The sequence below is a fragment of the Microcebus murinus genome, chromosome 17 (assembly GCF_040939455.1).
Source record: "Microcebus murinus isolate Inina chromosome 17, M.murinus_Inina_mat1.0, whole genome shotgun sequence".
Taxonomy (NCBI): Eukaryota; Metazoa; Chordata; class Mammalia; order Primates; family Cheirogaleidae; genus Microcebus; species Microcebus murinus.
In genome coordinates this window covers 10,078,055-10,099,833 of record NC_134120.1, presented here as the reverse complement: position 1 = coordinate 10,099,833, position 21,779 = coordinate 10,078,055, and the positions used below count along the sequence as shown (strand labels likewise).

Below are 21,779 nucleotides of genomic sequence, written 5' to 3'. Positions count from 1 at the left end.
GGAAAGGAAAGTGAGTACCAGACTACTTACAGGAATAGAAAGATAAGCAAGCAATAACTTTTATATCTGCCATTTTGGTAAAGTTTGTTGAAAGCATCTGAATGCAGTAAATAGGAGCAAAAAAGAGAATAGGTATATCTGCCAATGCAGTATAGAAAGTGGCCAGAAAAGCTCAGAAATGTATCTCAGTCGCTCAACAGTAAACCATCCATCTATAAAGTAGAAAGGTTATGAGATGACCAATAGGTCAGGATCAAATACAAAAGGAAAGGAAGTGCCACAAAAACAATTGTTTTTACAATAATATACAATTGTTTTCATCAGTCACATTTCTTTTGATGATGGTAAGGCAGACAAATACTTCAGGAAGCATAATTATTTATTGAAATTAATAAAAAGATTAATTCATTTTATCTAAAATTAAATAAGTACTTTGCTTTTAGGTTTTTGAAAATAGACAGGTGGAGAATGTAGTATATGCCTCCTACCTAGTTATTATATTTAATTATATTGACTTATATTGGTATCTTTCTTGGTTTTCTATTTTTATTTTCAAATATACTCTTAATGCCAAAGTAAAGACTTTGCAAAATGCTTTAAATGTAAGCATTTCAAGCCCCCTTTTAAAAAATGTGGCAAGAATAATGTACCCTCAAAGAATTATCCACTTGGTACATATTTTGGGCTGTTAGATCTTTCAAAAAATAACTTAATGTAATGAAAATTGTTAAATAGTATTATATTTGTAGACAAATAATTAAAGATTTAATAACAAATTAATTTATGTTTTTGAATTTCAAAATTCAAGAACACCTTTTGTTTTCTCCTCTTTTCAACATAATTCAAGGGTCCATAAAATTTAACATGTTCTGAATTTGGGGAACATTCAGTCACTTGGAAGCTAGAGCAGTCTCCTTATTAGCATGTACTAAGGGAAAATACATAGGATATATTATTGGTTTAAGCCCAAAGAATAGACAGTGTAGTTGTTCTTGCTTTTTAATGCAACCACATGCTTTAAGATTTAATTATTAGTTTTGATATAGGAAGAAAAATTCCTAACATTAAAGATTTATTTCTTAAATCTATCTTTGGCTGATGCCGAAATCTCACAACCTGTGTTCTGTCTCTAGGTATAATGGATAAAGACCAAGTTCAGTATTTTAAACATGAAAGTGGGACTCAATTTATTATAGAGAAGCTTTTAATCTTTGTCAATGGCCTGACATGCTGGATTTTATTTAACAGTTGAGTTTCATAGACAAGGTCTAGGCATTTCTTCAAAGAACCTGACCAAATGCTATAATCCATTTCCTTCTGAAATTGCAATTGTTAAATTAGACACAAAACATTTATGAATGTCACTTCGCCTTTCCAGCAATTAAGGAGTTCAAAAAATCCCTTTGTGTTTCATGGCTTTGAAATTATTGTATTTATTCTGAACTGGCTCTTCAATTTGTTCTATCAAATGCTTTGGAGGTTACGTTAAAGAGGGAGACATCAATTCTGAACAAGTGTGGAAAAGGGTTCCTTGATGTATAAAAGTGTTCTATTTTAAAGCTATTTTAGCAATTTTAGCACATCTACTGCTGTGAATTCCCATGTAAGTAGGTGGCCAATTCATTTCTCTTTAAAGGGAAGAAAGTCTGTAAGTCAACATCACAGGCCTAATTTTGCCATGAGGAGGCTCAGCTGGTGAGTTGACTGAAACTTTCCCTTTGTTGTCTCATTGTTTCAGTGTTGATCCTCCTCATCGTCACTATGAGAAGACGGAAAAAAGAACCCCTTATTTTTGACGAAGAGAGAGATATCAGAGAAAATATCGTTAGATATGATGATGAGGGTGGGGGAGAGGAAGACACAGAAGCTTTCGACATGGCTGCGCTGAGAAACCTCAATGTCATCCGAGACACCAAGACCCGGAGGGATGTGACTCCAGAAATTCAGTTCCTGAGTCGACCGACTTTTAAAAGCATCCCAGATAATGTCATTTTTAGGGAATTTATTTGGGAAAGACTGAAAGAAGCCGATGTCGACCCCGGCGCTCCCCCCTACGATTCTTTGCAGACGTACGCGTTTGAGGGCAACGGCTCCGTGGCTGAATCTCTCAGCTCTTTAGATTCCATCAGCTCAAACTCTGATCAGAACTATGACTACCTGAGTGACTGGGGACCTCGTTTTAAACGACTTGCAGACATGTATGGGACTGGCCAAGAGAGTTTGTACTCATAGCCTTGACACCTTAGTTTGAAAGGTACTGAAGAAAAAGTAACAACAACAACAACAACAAAAAAACACAGAAAAACAAACAACAAAAAAATAAACAAAAAAACACACACCAACTACTTACAGAAAACAAGAACTCCACTTGCTGGAGAAAAATGGTTGTACATATTTCTTCGTTTTTAACTGTTTAGGTTTCTGCCTTGGTGAAGCATATCTTCATTAGACTTATCCAAGGGATTTCACTGACCACAGACTCTGAGCATTTGAAGGTTTTTTGATAAAAAGAAATGCTTAGTGGTTTGTGAATAGATAGCAACTCTCATATACCTGCAAAGGCACCCAACCTCTATGAGTAAGTAGTGCCCTGTGTTGTCAGTGAGTCAAGGATGCCCTGTACATACCTTTATGGTACTGTCAGTAAGAGGATTAGAACACGATGTGCTATTGAAAAATCCTGGAACTTCTTGCATATAAAAACTTTGGACAAATTTAATTTACAGCAATGCTTTTTAGCTTGCTATATTATAGAATCCAGCAGAAGTTTATTGCTGTTGGTTAGCAAAAATATTTTATTTAGCAATATACAAATTCTCAGAAAATCTTCCCTATATGAAAATCCTTCAATAAAAGCCAGTAAAATTTGGTTAAAGGCAACATAAACACTTGTTTATCCAATAAATTATAAAGTGTCCCAAATAAGAAAATGGTAAATAAATTTTAAAGTTTGCAATAGTTTTGAGATGCTTGTGTAGGTATGACTTAAAGAAAAAGTTGCTGTCTATTCGTTGATCTTTATTATCTCTTCTGATTTGTACAGGAGAATATCTTTTCTTTTTTATTTGACACATGGTGTTATATTTATTTTGGAGCTCCAATCTCCACTAAATTCAGGTCCATCTTACTGCCTCATAGTATTAAACTCATCAGAACATGCTGATTTTTCTCCAGCCTGAGCTACATGAAGGAAATGAAGCATGAAAATGGAGAAATAATAGTAAAGCAATTGAACCCTGTTGCAGTTCACATCTCAAAGAGGAGCACAGCTACAAGGACATATAAATTGTTCTTCTGAGCCATTAGAATGTCAAAACATTGGAATAAAATATTTGTATTTTAGAAAGACTTCAAAAAGAATTGAGATCTTCTTTGATGCAAGATTTATTTTTCAAGGTCATGAGTTCTACATGCTCCAAAGACTTAAGAATCTGTTCCCTGACCTTTTTTGCTGTAAACATATTGAGTATAAGATTGAATTTTTTTATATCTTAAACAATATAATGTGATAAATTTCAAAACCCATCTTTAGGTTCTGATGCAAACATGTCCCTCAAGAATTAACCAAGCAATGTATAATTTCTGTGTGGTTTAGATGTGCCAAAGTGAGGAAGGCAATCGCAAGTAATCATATGTGTTCAAGTTTGAGATGAGCTTCTTAGAGTAGGACTTTCATGACCAAAATAATATTTCTACCTATTCTTTTTTCCTAGATCAATAGTAGTTTAATGTGCATATATTCAAGTAAGAATGGATTCATTTTTTCCTTCCTTACTCCTTTTCAGAATGATTCATTGTTGGGTTCCTAATAAATTTACAGATAGTAAACACTGTGTAGAAATTTGTGTTCTAAAAGTGCTTCTTTCTGAAAGGCAGACGCTGAAATAATATGTTGATTACACAAAGAGAAATTATAAAGGATTCTGTAAATTTGCAGCCCAACTTTAGAAATGAAGTATGTAAAAGTGGCCTTCAGCTTCATAAAAATAAATAATTCAATAAATTTGATTATCTGCAAACAGTTCTCTAATTTGAATAAAGTTTGAAGACATTGTTTTATGACTAAATAGATATGCTTCTTGCTGTATTAATGTGGATATATAAAAACCCAGTTTTATAACAGAGTACTATTCATGACTTTTAGTCACACATACAAGTTTTTCTAATAAAAAAAAATAGTACACTTACCCAATTCAATAAAATCAGAGTGCGGTGCAGGAATTTTATGGATGTGAAGTCAGAAAGGTGCTGAGAAAACAGTTTGTAATAATCCCCTTGTTGTCTGCAAGAAGATAAAATAGTTTAGTACATTTGGATTATGTTGTCAAAACTGCTGATTGTTGCACATATCACTAAATGAAGGTTTGGATATATTTTAAAAAAGAAATACCACATCATTCACCTTGCTTTCTTTCCTTTTAAAGTGTATTTATTTTCTCTTTTTAATTTTTTTTCATATTTGCCAATAATAGATTAGGAAATAAAAGGCTCAAATTTAAATAATGATTTAAAATGCTTACATAAACCCAATTACTATTTATGTGTGGCAGATTATTTCAATGCAGTATTAAACTTGATTAATTAGTATTTTAAAAAAATTGCTTGAGATGGCTAGAATGTTTTTAATGTACATAGAATTTATATGAAGTACTCTCAGATTAATTGCAATGATGGTGAATTTGTTATTTATTTTACTTTTTTTTCCCCTGAAATCTAATGTTATATGTGATTATCTGACTATAATACTTCAGAGATGGGCTTTGTCTTAAAAACAGACACTGGAACAGTTGATTGATAAAATCAGTCTTAAAGCTAGGTAAGAGATTTTTCAAAAAAAATCATTTAAATAAATATCCATTATCTAATTACTTAAATTCAGTGTTGTGCTGGAACCAGTTAGAACTAGCTCCCAGAGACCAATTATTACATGTCTCTTCCCCCCTCCACATACAGTGGTATCACTTTGGTAGGCTGTTGGCAGTTATGGGGGGAATATGTAGACCACCATGGTAAACTGCAAGTACTACCCTTTTTTCTGGAGAAGGAGTTATTAAATGCTTACTAGCATAAAGGAAACGTGATTATAAATATAGTATGAATGAATAGAATATCAAATAATGACATGAAAGGAATTTATATTGTATTCCACTATTCAATATAGATGCAGGTGGTAGTGATTTACTGGTATCAAATCCTTGCAACTATGTGTAGAAAGGGAAAGGATGTATTTCATTATGGGAAGCAATTAGTTAATAATTTTGAGTACAGATAATAGTTCAGGAAGTCAATAAGTTTAAATATATTCCATTTATCCAGACAGAGGCACCAATAGTAACTCAGAGTGTACAAAATAATGCCCATTTTAAGCAATTTAATTTTTTGAAAAATTAGCTGAATATCACTTGTTACTATGTCAGAGAAACACTCTGAAGCCCTTATTCTGAACTGTTACCATTGCATTATTTTATATCAGCATAAAAATTATGAGAACCACATCTTATCAAGAAAATGGGCTTTCGCCAGCTACTGGCAAAAGAAGGCTGAGGTGGAAGAATCACTTGAGCCCAGGAATTGAAGGCTGTAATAAGCTATGATAGCACCACTTCACCCCAGCCCGAGTGACAGAGCAAGACCCTGTCTCTGAAAACAAAAAAAAGAAAAGAAAAATAATAGAAAGTGAACTTTCAAAAATCAAACCTAAATTATCAATCTCGATTTACAGATTAGTCTCTCTTTTATAGTAATATTCCAAGATCAGCTACTGACCAAAATCAGAAAGGAGACATAAAAAAAAAATAGGTAATAATTTGGAGGCAGTAAGTAAATCTTTCTAGAAGCAATCACTAGATGGATCAAGTAAACTTTTTCCTTTGCCATGAAGCTCTACTGAGGCTGACTGCAGTCATAGATGATTACAAGATACTTGCAGGAAGCAATAGTGTTTAAGTGATGATAGCTGCCTTGTCACTCTGCCCTCTGAGAATGTTTTAAATTATTTTATCTTCATGTGCAATTACATTTACTATATTGGATGATAAGCAGACTTAGGCAATTATTTTCATGTAAATAGTATAGCTGTACAAGGTATGAGTGACATTTGTGATATGACCCACATGCCCAAAGAAATCCAAATGCAAATAGTGTTAGTATTTATGTTGAAATATAAAATCTAAAGGAGCTTAAAATAAACTAATTTAAATATATTGCAAGAGGCAAAACCATTTATTTAAATATCTGAAAGTTTAGACTAGCTATAAATATTCTTCAGATTTTCAATTTGACATCTACTGACTTACAAACTGTTTTAACAATAAAGCTAATCATCTTTTAAGTCATCATTTAAAAGTTTATTTCGTTGTTTTAGTTAAGTTAATACATTAACTGCTATGTGAGTTGTCTTTAAATCAGGCTAGTTTTGATTGTGGGGCTTCCTGTTGCATATGTAACTCACACATCTCTTCCCCTTGGGAACCTCGAGAACTATTTTTCAAATTGCATATAATTCACACACAAAAACAATAAAAAATAATAAATTTTTTCTTAAATTAGAAAGTATCATTTTGTTTTTGAAGTTTTTAAATTCTATTTTAGTAATAAAACACAGTTGTCTCGAGGAAAAAAAAATTTTCTAGCATGGCAGTCAATGTGTTAAGGTGGATGAAAGCTTCAACTTACTCTTTTAACTCTTTCTGGTCAGGGATGGCTGGAGGTGGGAGGCATGTATATGATAATAGATAAGCCAATGTATTTTCTATGTTTATTTGATCTGGAATATGCAATCAGTTATTTTTAATTACTAATAATGTACATTGTGGGTATATATGATGCTGTATGAAAGTTTGGCAATGAAAACTGAACCAATCATGCTAGCTGACTAGGTATGAAGAAGAGCAAGAAAGGAGTAACAACATTTGCATTTTAAATGTAATGTAAATTGTTTCAGAGGAGTAGGATACAGCCCTTGAGAAAAAGGGGAGATATTTGAGGCTGTGATTTTGCAGGCACTGTAAGGTATCATTCTAGGAATAATTTTTCAAGCAAAAGCAAGACACGCAGTGTATGTGCCAACACTTTTTTATTGTTATGCTAACTTCCACTGGCTCAGAATTTTTTTTTTTTTTTTAGGAGTTAGAGTAAATTTAACTGAAAAGGACGTGTGTCTGCCTTTGTGTTCCTGAGACATTGAGGAGTATGTCTGAAACAACCTTAAAAAAATCATCTAGGCCAGGCGCTGTGGCTCACGCCTGTAATCCTAGCTCTTGGGAGGCCGAGGCGGGTGGATTGCTCAAGGTCAGGAGTTCAAAACCAGCCTGAGCAAGAGCGAGACCCTGTCTCTACTATAAATAGAAAGAAATTAATTGACCAACTAATATATATAGAAAAAATTAGCCGGGCATGGTGGCGCATGCCTGTAGTCCCAGCTACTCGGGAGGCTGAGACAATAGAATCGCTTGAGCCCAGGAGTTTGAGGTTGCTGTGAGCTAGGCTGACGCCACGGCACTCACTCTAGCCCGGGCAACAAAGCGAGACTCTGTCTCAAAAAAAAAAAAAAAAAAAAAATCATCTAATATTACCTAGCTAATGCCAGCACATTATTGTTATTTGTCAAATGACTGTTAGGCAAATAAGACCAGAAAATATGGTACTGACTGAAAGGAGAAATATTTTGTTTGCTGTTACAATCTTATTTAATTTATATTAGGTAATGGATTTTGGTGGTTAAGGGAAGAATATTTAACTGAATTATCTGTAAAATTTCCACATTTTATTTTTATTGTGTCAATGCAATCTCATTGTAAACACAGAATATAGAGTTTGAGTTATTTAATGTGGAATGTTACTGGGCTTTGGCCTTTTGAGTATCAGTGTGATGTACTAGAAATTATCCTGATTGGTGGTTATGAAATCTAGGTCAGAAGCTCAGTTCCAGCACAGTAATGCTGTTCTAATTCTCTGAACTTTTATATCTTCATGATTAAAATTGAGTTAATGACTATCTTGTGTTACAGAGGCTTGTCAGATGGTTAAGTGAAAGTTACTATGTAAACTGTAAAAATGCTATAAAAATGTAAGGCTTTATTATGGAAAATTATGAAAATTATATAAAAAGGTTGATTATATTTTTTTGTTATATGACAAACACAGATAATTTCTGTTTTGGGAAATATGTATTTAGGAAAAATACATGCAATTAGTATCCTAAATTGGGAAAGAATAATCAAAAAGACAATTGGCATAATTAATTAAAACCACTCAGAAATAATCATAATGTCTGTAAAGGCTGGAGTCTAACTCAACTTAATGCAATCATTCATAAGAATTAAGGATATCATCATGGGTATGGGATTATAAATAAAAAACAAGTCTTTCTTATTCATGATGATTGGAAGATAAAGGCCTTTAGATTATCCCAGCCTCATTACAGAACACAAATACACTGGAATAGGGAAGACTTAAAAGACAATAATGAATATAATAAGTGAGGTGGCCTTCCAGATATCCAGAGTAGATGAAAAAGCAAGGTTCTAGGCAATTCAGTAATCTTTTCAGTGATAGTGACATTTGTATAATTAATACTTTATACACTTCAAAAAATTAGAATGCAAGGTTATTGACTTAACATGAAAACCATCCTGAATGCGAAGTATTCTTGTTTTGATGATTCAGAATCACTTCTAATATCTTATAATAGCTCTTAGCCTTTTATAAATGAAGAAGCTCTAAGAATCTAAAAAATAATACACACTGTGGATATCAATTTTTGTCAGTGATGCTCTACTCATAAGATGAATGTTAATAAGCCCTCTTCTCAACTTTAGCTATTATCTGGTTATTTGATGCTCATATAAACAAACATTATAAACAAATACATTAATAACTGTGTAAATAATGAGAGTATTGAGATGTGCAATATACTCTCATTCAAAAACATTGAGTTTTGCATCTTCATTCCAATAATGAATATAATTATGCTAATGGTTGATATTTTTATAAGCAGGAAAAATTATATGATTTACTACTCTAGTGCTTCATATTTTATTTTTGTGAGTGTAAACACTATGTTTTTTTGTATATCTAGGTCTGGAATATGTTGTATATTGTATAGGACCAGCACTTCAAAAGTAATCAAAATTTTAAATTAATAGATCAGATACTTTTACATAAATTGCATTTGACATATAGTAATTTTAAAGGCAAAAAAAGAAAAAGGAAAAATAATACATTTTCTTAAGTTAAATATATTAATATATGTGTTACATATTTGCCTTCAAAATGTGTGTATATATAGTATATATGTATATATAAATGTGCATATATATATACATATATATAAAACACATACACACTTACAGAGAGAGTGCAAACATGCACTCACATACAATTTGAGGCCAAATGTTAAAGTGAAGTAAATGACTTTTAACATTTTGTTTTTAGTTTTTAAGTAATTATGTCTATCAGATCAAACCTCTACAATTAAATTATATGGCTGTACTGGAAAAAATATTGAACATTTATAAAACTTCTCCTTAATGCATATCTTATAACTTCTTTCTCAAATTTAGAAATGAACAATTCATGTAAAACACAGAGCATAACTTTCAATGAAACTACTTATAACATTTTATACTCATGAGATTCCATTATAATTACATTAAAAAGAATTAAGTCCAATTTTTTGTAATGGTTTTGCTTACATAAGAGTTACTCAAATAAATAGATACAAAAAATTCCCCAAAACACTAATTCAATTTACCACAGAATTGATCCTAAACATCCAGTTCACTTAGCTTTGGAAATGCGACATTGAGCATAAACTTGGAGTCAGAATGTATGCCAGACCCTGAATAGATTATTTCAGTTTGGCTCAAGCACTACCTTTCAGGCAAATAGTTTCCTAAAGTATGAAATATTTGAGATGTTTAGAACAGACACAGGAAATAAAGTACTGTTTCAGAACTATGTAAGTGAAGAGCTGTATACAAAGCGTACTATGAACATGAATAAAGTGTTGGAAAACAAGGGGTGATGATGTGAGAGCACAGTTTATTACCATATTTTCTTGCTGTATGTTTTGCTGTATTTTTAAAAAATAAGGCAAAAATTATCACAGATGAAGATATATAGAAGAAAACAGTTTCCCAAATTCCCGATAACTCAGCAGACCTGAGACACTGCAATGACTACTTCCATTGTCATCATTCTCAGCTGTGGTAGCCATGCCAACCTGGCTTCTGATTCATGCCTTCTGACAACTTGGTAAAGAAGATAAGTATTATTGTAATTAAAGTTTGATGTTTCCTTCTAAATGACTAATTTTTATAAAAATTATCATAATAAAAATTTTCAGTAGATATATAATTTTAAGTTCCAAAATATTCTAATGTAATATGTGATTTCACTTTTCTTACAAGCCTCTGAATTGCCCAAGTTAGGCATTATTATGCCTTTTTTAAAGGTGAAAAATTGAAGCCCAGAATAATTGTAACTTATCCAAGTAAGCATGTAAAATAAATAGTAGAGATGAAAGAAGAAGAAAAAATAAACCTTTTGACATTTTATCCATTATCATTTCTACTATCATAGACCTTCAAAAACTGATGTTCTGTTTTGGGAGGATAAGAAAGAGCTGAAACTCTTTTCAAAATCAAACTCTCCAATCTTAATCACACTTTAGTTTTCTTATAAACACTATGATATTTCTTTGGTTTTTTTTTAAATTATAATTGGGAAAAGACATTAAATTCTGTGTTTCAATCTAAATAAGATAATAGAAATATTTATATTGTCAGTAGGTTGACACTTTGCTACATCTCAATCCATTTCCTACTAACTCTTTGAGGTGGAACACTGCTGTAAGGATGAATAATAAAAATGTCAGCCTAGATTTTCTCAGAGTTACCCTCTCTGCAGATAAACTTTTAATTGAATAGTTGGTTCACAAAAGTACAAGGAAAATCCCAAGAAGCCCTCCATATTTTCCAAAAAAAAAGGAGGATAATGAAAATTTTCCTAAGGTAAAGGTAAATTCTATGAAACTGAGCTATCAACAAACAGGTCACTGAAGTTGCCGTGGGGACAGCTGCCAACCTAGAGCTGGGCCTGTGGAAGGCAGCATAAGTCAAGATCCATGAATGCGCTAAATCATATTCAGGCAGTTTCACCCTTGGATCCCACAGATTATTTTAAACCAAATATGAATGAAGAGTCAAAAATCACCAAACACAAAAGATAAGTCACCATAACGTGGTGAAGAATGTGAAGTGAAGAAGTGGTGACAATTTGCAGAAATCCCCAAGACATTCAGGTACTGTAATTATTGGAAACATTAAAAGCTAAAGCTATGTACAAATATTCAAAGAAATAAAAGATAGAATAAAGCATGAGGAATAATACAGAGATTATCCATGATGGTGTACATTTGCAAAAGAACCAAATAGTATATTTTAAAGTAAAATATCCAAGTTTGAAGCTAAAAATACAAAGGAGAGTATATATACTACATTAGACAATGTGCAAGAGAGAACTTGCTAAACTAAAAAAAAAAAAAAAAAAAAAAAAAAATTGACTGCAAAAAATTACCTAGGCTGCCAAATAGAGAAAAAAAGATAATCTTACAAGAACGTAAGGGACAAGGATAAAATGCGGAGGTCCAATGTGCCATTAACCATTGTGATCCCCATTAATCAAAATTTCAATAGAATGTTCCATTGTTTTATATGACTCCCATTTTTGAATGGTGGTTTGTGCCTAAGGCTTCCTATGCCATTAACTTTGTGGCAAATTGTACTTACTATGAACTACACAGTTTAATTTATTCAGCTTAATGATCCACTTAAGAAATATTGTTATAAACATATGAAGCTTCAATTCTAGCAAAAATAAATTGTGTACATTTATCAAAACTTGTGGCATACCTATGAAAAGTGATCAGGATGTCCATGCAACCTGAATTAAAGTCAGATAATTAAATATGGGTTCTGTGTTTTAATTTATCTTTTCTCTCTAGGGTGTTTTGTATGACTTCATCTATGGTAATTGAAGATCAAAAATAAGTCCTAATTTTTTACTTTAATAGTAGAGGAGTTTATTTAGTTTATTTCTTTGGACAGAAAAGATATAATCAATGAAGGGGAGTTTATTTTCTTTGGACAGAAAGATATAATGTAATCAGTGAATAAGTACATAAATCAAGATTATGTTTTTTTTTTCTATCCAAATACTCTCTCTCTACTCCCTTAGCCCCCCAAATTCCTTCCATCAAGATATTATATAGCTGGAAAATGCAGCCAGTTGAGGATGGTGTCAATTCTTCAGCTCTCAGGTGATATATCAGTCACTAATTTTAGTCTATATCACTTCTCGGTGATCTTAAATATCTTGGTTTATAAATTTCATAAAGATAGCTGAGCTGTGCTTTGCCATTTCACAGTTTGCTATTAAAGGGCGATTTTTTCAGTTCTGGTTCAAAGTAAAGATTGCTACTAATGTTTATTTTTTTTTCCTTTTGAGCATTAAAGGGTCAGAGATAATCATGGTATCCCTAGGATTTGTTCTCATAAGACATTAGCAAAGCCAGGGGTGTATGACAGACACAGATCCTTTATACTTATAGGCATTTGTTTCCCTCATCAAAGAAAATAATAAATAAATAAAACTTAGTCTACTAGTTCATGGTGGGTAAGTAGAGTATGTATATGCCTGTGAGCATGTGTAAAGGATCTGAAAAAAATCTCATTTATATAAGCCTACAAAAGGTTCATATTTCATTTTCTGTAGTCTGAAAACTTAGTCTTAATATTTAGACTCCAAAATGAAAACAATTAGTAAAATACTGTTTAAAAATTATTAAAAGATAAGAATATTTTTATTTTTAATATGCAGTATTACTTTTATTATGCATACTTACATTAGGAAAGGCTTAAATCACATAATGCTCCTTAACTGAAATTTAAGAAAATTATTCATATGATGAATATTTCACCATTATTGCACATTCTGAAGACATATATCTATCATCTGAAGACATGTATCATGTATCATGAAGACATGTATCATTAACAGCATTTCACCCACGAGGAAAGTGACACTCAAAGAGGTTACATGAATTGGCCAATGTTCCAAAACATCAAGTGATGGGACAGGACCTTGAACCAAGGTAAGTCCTTTCTTTCTTAACACTATTATGATCTCTCATAATTTGAAGCTTAATAACATCATACTATAATTTCACCCATTAAATGTGTATGTATTGGCCATCATATAGGGAGGTGAGTATAAGTCATTAAAATTTATTGTTCCTCTAGGTTGATATGTAGTCAAAGGGGAAAAATCCTTAAAAAGATGATCTGTTAAGCTTTAATGTGTCCTGGTGAGAAAATGCATATAGTATTGAACACGCCAACTGAAACACAAGTGCACCTACCAGAAAGAGGCAAGAGATTGTTCTGTTGTGATAGTTGTCATAGTATCCATGTTTGCAACTAAAATCCTCTTGAAGACTATTATACGCAAACAAATAGAAAAAGATGTCTACAGGTCTTAAACCCATTCCAATTGTTAGAGAGAGGGTCACAAAGTGTTGGTTGAAAGTAGAATATTTATAGAAAATTATTATTCAAATTAGCTATTAGTCATCTTAAAATCTCTCTCCCTCTTCAATTCCCTAAATCCTACCATTAATTCATTACTTTTAGAAGTTATTAAACATCTATTATGGGATTGTCCATACAACAGTGAGTTAGACAGATGCTATTATTACACATCTATTAGACAGGTTTCTCTGAATGTGGTTCCTGGATTACCTGGTCATGGCAATTCTTGAAGTAATGACATTCTTGTTAAGAAAGCATATTTTTACAGACTTTATACCCTAAACTGAATTAGAATTTCTAGGATTGGGAATCTTTCCATTTCAGGACATCCTCTTCTAATCACCAACAGCTACCATAGAAATGTGTCAACACATGTCTCTGTCAGATTCTACACCACATATATTAGCAAAATAATTTTCTTTATATGTTAAGACTAAAACTATCCAGAGATCCAATTGGCCTCTACATTGAGTAGAGACAGTTTTTACAATCATCAGTGATTTTGAATCACTTCAAATTGTCTTTTACAATTTGACTATCAAAATAAATACTAATAGTATGGAATATAAACTACTAAATACAATAAAATCCATGAGTCCATGCTGGCATAAGTGAATAAGAAATTAAATTAGGGATCATTAAAAGTGCTTCCCTGCACTAGGATGCCAAGTAATAAATATTGAAAGGATAATGAAGCTAGAAAGTCATCAAGGAATACTAAAACTAGTGTGTAATATTTGGCAATGAAAATGTTATTTACGTAACACTCCAGGTATTTTTTCACAATATATTTATTAATTACAGAGGGAAAATAATTTCTAGTGCAAAAATTTGGTAGACACTGTCTTAATCAATTAGTCAGCTAATTAATTGGTTAGGGAAAAAACTGTTGACAAATGCCTCCTAATATGATATACAGAGTTGGACAAAATATCGCTTTTGTGTTATTTCTGACAGATATGTAAAACTTGTTTCTAATTAGGACGCATAATACAAACCCAAACTGAACACTGTTATGCAAAATAAGGAGCCTGCATTTTTCAAAATGTCAAGTTCAAGAAATAAAAAGAAAAGCTAGGGAATGTTCCAGATTCAAGGAAAATAAAGAGACATATAAATGCAATGTAAGTATTTCCACAGTTAAAAGGCATTTTTTTCTCCAAATGCTTTTATGAAATTTCAACCTGAAAGCTAATCTAGCCTCTGCCAGACAGCATAAAGAAATAGCTTTTTAAAATTTTATTTATTTATTTATTTTTATTTTCACAAGAGTTTATCTTATTAGAGTTGTGATTTTCTTTTTTTTCTTCCTTTTTTATTTTTTCCAGCATATTATGGGGGTACAAATGTTAAGGTTATGGAAATTTCCCTTGCCCCTCTCCCCCCTCGAGTCAGAGCTTCAAGCATGTCCATCCCCCAGTTGGTGCACATCACACCCATTATGTATGTATATATCCATTCCCTTCCCCCCTCACCTGCCTGACACTCGATAGATGTTATTCCTATATGTAAACTTAGGTGTTGATCAGTTAATACCAATTTGCTGGTGAGTACATGCAGTGCTTATTTTTCCATTCTTGGGATACTTCACTTAATAGAATGGGTTCCAGCTCCATCCAGGAATATACAAGAGTTGCTATATCACCATTGTTTCGTATAGCTGAAGAGTAGTCCATGGTATAGATAGACCACATTTTATTAATCCACTCATGTATTGATGGGCACTTTGGTTGTTTCCAGATCTTTGCAATTGTGTATTGTGCTGCTATAAACATTCAAGTGCAGGTGTCTTTTTCATAGAGTGACTTTTGTTCTTTTGGGTAGATGCCCAGTAATGGGATTGCTGGATCAAATGGATAACAAATTGAACCATTAATTACAGTAGAAATAAAATATTACAGACAGCATTATCCTAGTCCGTAAGGTAAATCAAAATAGATCAAGTAGGTAAGACATAGTAAGTTACTTGCATATGGCAGTGCTGATATATACAATGCAGCCTTGGAAGAACAGTAGTTTCTATGGTGATTATCAAAGAGCTGCTAATCACATTTCCTTTTTCCAGATGACAGTATATTTTTGTTGTAAGATTCTAAGATATGGGTTATAAAGTATATATATTCAACAATTGAATATGAGTTGGCAATAGCTAATTTTCCTATAAACCAACTAATTTTTTAAAATAAAGATCTATAAAAACTTTTTTTTCACTTTTTTCTATGATGTGAATGACAAACTATCTGTTTTGGTGTAAATTTGCTTGGCAGAAATCTGTATATTAATTTAAAATTACAAATTTTATTTAGATAATATTAATTATGAAATTATGGCTGCTATAGAAAACATTGTAAAGTATTTTTAAGTGATGTATTATCATTTATTGTTAATAAAATAATAAATTTCCCCATGGCTTAAGCCATTGCTAAGTAATGTTTGATAGACTTATAACTGAGAGACTCAAGAGTATATTAGAAAAGCATTTTGCAATTAAATATTTTTAAGAAGTTTAAATTATATGTAAACAAAGGATAAAAATCACAAAATATGCTCTAACAAAATAAAATGAGAGGTTTTACTTTATCTGCTTTAAAGGCTTGCAAAAGATAAGACATAATTATAATTTATATGTAATTAATATTATTACCATCTTTAAATATCATTCACTAAAGGAGCTTAAATTATTTCTTAATCCCTATTTAAATTATCAATGTGCATAATGAATTCAATGGCTTTATCTTCCCTTTATTCCTTTTAGATAAAATTTATTAAGATATTCAATTAGAAAATTATCCTCATTCCCTGACAATATCTAATTCAGAGCAAAATCCTGCTTTCTTGGACATCTCCCCAAGTCATTTAACACAGCTCTAATAATATGTCTTTTCTAATATCCTCTGACTGAGATGCCCAACAATGTGTATTCTTTGTTTCAAAGGAAAGTTAAACCCGGAGTTGTTGAACTGTAGGTCTATTACTGGTAGTCTTTGGCTGTAGGGTGTTGCTAGTGGTTGTGCTGCGGAGGAGAAAGTAGCGGGAAGAGAATATAAGTCAAAGAAGGATTTTTCAAAGATAAAACAATAGTTCAATATATTTGCTAGCTGATCCAGTGGAGACCATTTTGAAGTAATATCTCTGAGAAGGTGAGAGGGAAAGGGTATCGTGCATAAGGATTGGCTTCAAGTAGAAAAAAGGGATAGTCCATAAATAGAAATATGAGCAACAATAAGACATATTGATAATAATACAGGTAGCTTGATAAATGTGGTAGTGGGAACCTGTGAAAATATTCCTCTAATTAATTTTGTTGTTCTTGTTGAACAAAAGAGCAAAGTCATCAGCAGAAAGGGAGGAAGGGGAAGAAATCTTAATGACTAAGGAAAGAGTGCTAATTAGATATCTTGGGGTAGGGAAGAGTGAAAGGACTAGAGAAATGTAGCAGGACCTCTGGCAGCAGGAAAGGCTCGACACTTGCTGAAATTATTGATCACGGCTGGAAAGCAACTAAAATTGTCCCCACATTATGCATGCCAACACACTGCATAAAGTATTTAAGCAAAGATGGGTATTGACCTTCTAATTCCTGATTTACTATGTTATCAAGCTGTTCACACACACGGTCCCCAAGACACCTCTTAATGTGGATTTTTTCAGATGTCATCAGGAGAAACTCTCTGGCACCACCACGTACAGCTACTAGAGGTAGACCAACTGATTTCCAGGCTACTTATTCTTTGAGTGGCTCTAGGCAAGAAATTTGCCTCTCTATATCCAAATTTTTCGTCTATGCAGTAGGCATATCAATAAAATCTACTTCTTATGGATGCTAAGACCACTAAAAGTATTAACAGTTATAAAGTAGTACTTAGAAGAGTAGCAGGCACAGCATTTGATAAATAAACAAAAGTCGTGCCAGACTGAAAATGTTTATCTTTTTTTCCCCTGGATTGCTTTGAAAAACTAAAATCACATGAGTGAGCCAATAGAAATATACTATCTGCATGGCCTATTTGCCAACATGATTAGTTCTGGTAGTCATTTAGGAGAGTCTTAGATTGTGTTTGGTATACATCATTTTTTTAGGTGTGAATCCATTCATGAATGGAAGCACTCCTTCCACCCTCCCAAGAATTCTTGCATCATTTCTTTTTACATTAGGTCTAGAAGGTTATTGATGGAAACTATGCATTCTTGCCTACTTGATTTCTTTATTTCTATCAGAGAGAAGGGGAGAGAGGAAGATCCAAAGACAATGTTGTCCAATTACTCTCTACACCCACTACTATCCCTCACAAAGCCCCTTCAAAAACAAAGTATCTTTATATCTTATTTTGAATACATCCACTTAACTGACATGAATTTTAACAATTATGAGATATCAAAGGACAGCCCGGATGTGAAATTCTAAATTACTATTCACCACTATTCTATTGTTCCAGTCTTAATATTATATTTTTAATTTGTGAGATATTTGTTTAATTTTTTATGCTTATTTTTTTGGTATGGCTAGAGATTTGTAAAACATCAGTCTTCACAGATTCTAGGAAAATGTGAATATACTAAGTCTACTGAAGGAAAATTCTTTCTTAAATCTATAAACATTGAAATGACAAAATTTTTTTGTCCCTTGCTTCTTTTTTTATTATTATTTCAAAATGTTATGAGAGTACAAACGTTTTGGTTACATAATTTGCTTTCATATAGTTTAAGTCAAAGTAATAAGTGTGCTCTTCACCCAGTTAGTGTGCATTGTACCCGTTAGGTGTGAATTTACCTATCCCATCCTCTGCCCTCCTGCCTACTTGATTTCCCTTGAGTTTACTTCCATACTTCCATAAGTGCACATAATTGTTGAAGAGTGAAACATTTAAGAAAAATTATTTTAGGGATTTTATTGACTCTGGCATTATAAATATCTACATCTTCTTGAAAGAAATAAAACATGTGATAGTAAGTTTTTGGAGAGAGAAATAACCTAAATTCATCAAGTTCATCTATTTCAGAAGCAAACATTAAGACAAAGAATGTTGCATCAGAACTGCCTAGAATCTTCACAGGAAGAGCTGAGATCCACCCAGGTGAAATAAGTTTCTATTAAAATACAACAGGACATTTAAGTGCACTGATTGTCTATTCTCTTTGGAGATGCGTTCAATTGGACGTATTGGTGATGGAGTTCGTTTTACTTTAAAAAATGCTTTTCAAAGCTTTTCTTTTGCTTCTTACAGAATTTTGCCCTGCTTTACAGGCAGTACCCACAGAGAAATAAAAGTTACTGTGTGTGATATTACATTGCATTTTACATTCAAGGACACTGTGGGATTTGTGAACAGTGTAAAAATTAAAACATTTCTTTCCTTCCAAAGAACAAATTAAAAGCTTGAACAATATCTGTCAGTTTCTACTCTTTCATACCGATTTCCCTGCCAAGGCTAGAGATGATGGCAAAAGTACTCAGAAGACATTATTCAAAACTTTTCAGTACTTATTCATTTTTTGTATGTATAACATTAATATAGATTAATTAAATAACTAGCTTGAAATAGGAGAAAAAATATTTAATAACTGCAAAACATTTGAGATTATGTGAGTTGGGAATATTGTCTCCAATGAAAAAAATGGCTGTTTTAAATTATATAAAATTTCCCTTCTAAAAAATATATATTAAAATAGGAAGTATAACCTGAACAAAGAAATAAAAGACAACTTAAGAAATTATTTCAAATATTTAATATCAAAAATTAGTCTTATTTTTCCAGCCTATAGATATTGAGACAATGTATTATTTTACTTATGCAAAATAAGAATATGCAAATCACTGGGATTTAGAAAGTTTTTAATCTTTTAAAAACCACCAGGATTACTAAAGAAAGAAAAGATGTCAAATATTCACCTTCTTAATGTATCTATGTATTTTGCCATTAAACTCGAGTTGGATTTCAAGACTTGGTTCTAACTCAGGTAGCTTGAGGTTCTATTTATAAGTTGCTGAAAACTTAAAGACCATTCTTAGAAAATTCACTTCCCATTACTATATCTCAGTGATAAAATATGGGTATTGATACTTGCAGACCACTTTCCCCTATAATGTTATGAAACTAGGATCGCAAGCAATGACATATTTTGCAAGGTGAAAGATTATTGTCCCTTTGCAGTGTGCTAAGGTAATTAAATTACTTATGAGTCAGGCAAAATAAAGCAATCTCATATCTCTTTTTACTAAAACTAGCCACATAATTGTAAAGGGCTTTATATGAACAATATCTGTTTAAAAAATCCCTAAAGATAACTTATATTTTTTACTTCTAGAAAAGAGATTTAATCTAAGGCCAACCATGAAATTTGCTTTACTTTGTTAAGGATTTTTGACATATGTAGAGGTAAATTTTTGCATCACACTGAAAAGATCTTACATGAATACCTTCTATTCTGGGCACTTCCCTACTTTAATATAAAATGAATTCCTCTAGATTTATTTTTTCAAGTTTGTTTTTAAGCTGTGATTATGGCTCACTTATTAAGATTTCTGTTCTGTATAAAGTGCATATTGTTTCAAGTAGCACACTTATTATTTATTTTCATGTTCAGCACCAGGAAAATAAGCTATCTAAAGATTTATTAATATATTTGAGTATTTCTGCAAGTAGCCTTAGTCTTGAATCTTCAATTTCAAAATGTTCTGTTTTTTAAACTTCATAAGCTAAAATAAAATCAATTGACTTAATATTTAAATTGAACATCATTTGCAAGCAGCAAAAAGACATTTTAATAATGTGTTTGTATAGCCACAGTGTCATGATTTTAGAGTGTGTGCCACAACCTCCAAACAGCTCAGAAACGTGTTGCATTGACGACTGCCTGTATTCATTTGAGAACTGTTAACTTAGATTTATTAAATTTAGTGCACTTTGGAAAATGTAAAATTGAACACAGGACAATGAAATATAAGTTGTATTCTTCAAGCAAATAAATCCAGCTTTTCTGAGCCCCTAAAATAAGCATAAAATACACTGGAGGGATGAAAGGAGACAATTTAGAGGGCAATTTCTAGCAGTCCCTCAGTTTTACAAGACTGCCTGCTCCCTTAGCAACTCAAATATATGACTCAACACGTGACCCATATCTCTTTTACTCTGTCTTGTGCTCTTTCACCTTTATATGTAATTTTTTCACTCCGGTCGTAGTGAAGAATTAATTTGAAATAAGTTTGGTATTCATGCTATAAAATGTGTTAAAGAGGAATTGAGTTTGATGCATGATGAAAATTGCATTCTGAAACTGTGCTTGCATTATTATGATGTGATAATATAAACAAATCAGATAATCATAAAGAAGAAATCCACATCAGCCTAAAAAATAATAACAAATACTATGAAAAGAATAGTTCAGAAGTATAATACAATCCATTCCACAAGCGTAGAAAACTGAGATTTTCAGATAAGGGATGTATGTGTCAAGTATATTTCAATTCTGGATGAAATATTTTAAATTTATTTCTCCACACAAAGGCTTTAACTCTCTGATAATCACTATGTAATATCATTTTATGATTTAGATATGGTATAAAACATAAACACATAATAAATGTCCTGAGTACTTTTCTTATTTTTTATCAAGACAATTCTAGCAGATTAGAAATAATTACTTTCATTTAACAGAAAAATCTAGAGATGTTAAAGACTACATGACACTCTTTCCAAACAAAAACACAGATATAAATCAATGAACATATAACCCCAGAACAAAAGAAAAGCTGAATGCTTAAAATTGTGAACTTCTGATTGTGTGGTTTTGAGAGACTCTATGAATCCCTGTAAAAGAACTGAAACTATAATTTCAGTTTAAAAGGGATTTTTAAATATATGTTTTGCAGGGATTCTAAATTGCTTTATCAAAATTTTAACTGGCCAGTTGTCTTTAAGATTTTGTGCTTAAAAACTTTAATTTATTGTAAGAAGATAGAATAATGTGTTCAAAATAGAAATTATCTCCTTTCCCAAACCTTAGACCAACAAACCTATATTCCCATTATATATTTAATTGCCAGGTTAAAAAATCTAAAGTTAGTTTAACATGTTTGTTGTACTCAGCTACATAATAAGCTTCTTGAGAGAAGAGAAAATGATTTTTCTTATGTATGCTTCCACTCAATAAATATGAAGACTTGCTTCTAAGTTACATGTATCATAC

The 21,779-nt window shown here is 31.9% G+C and overlaps 1 protein-coding gene across 1 annotated transcript in view; it reads left to right on the top strand.

Annotated features, from left to right (window-relative positions):
- The window catches only part of CDH7 (cadherin 7), a 129,305-nt gene extending 117,741 nt beyond the window's left edge, over positions 1 to 11,564 (top strand). The window contains exon 12 of the mRNA XM_012748391.3: positions 1,739 to 11,564. Coding sequence (XP_012603845.1) covers positions 1,739 to 2,232 — 494 coding nt within the window. The 3' untranslated portion in view covers positions 2,233 to 11,564. The remainder of the gene's footprint in view (positions 1 to 1,738) is intronic.
- Positions 11,565 to 21,779: the final 10,215 nt, after the last annotated feature.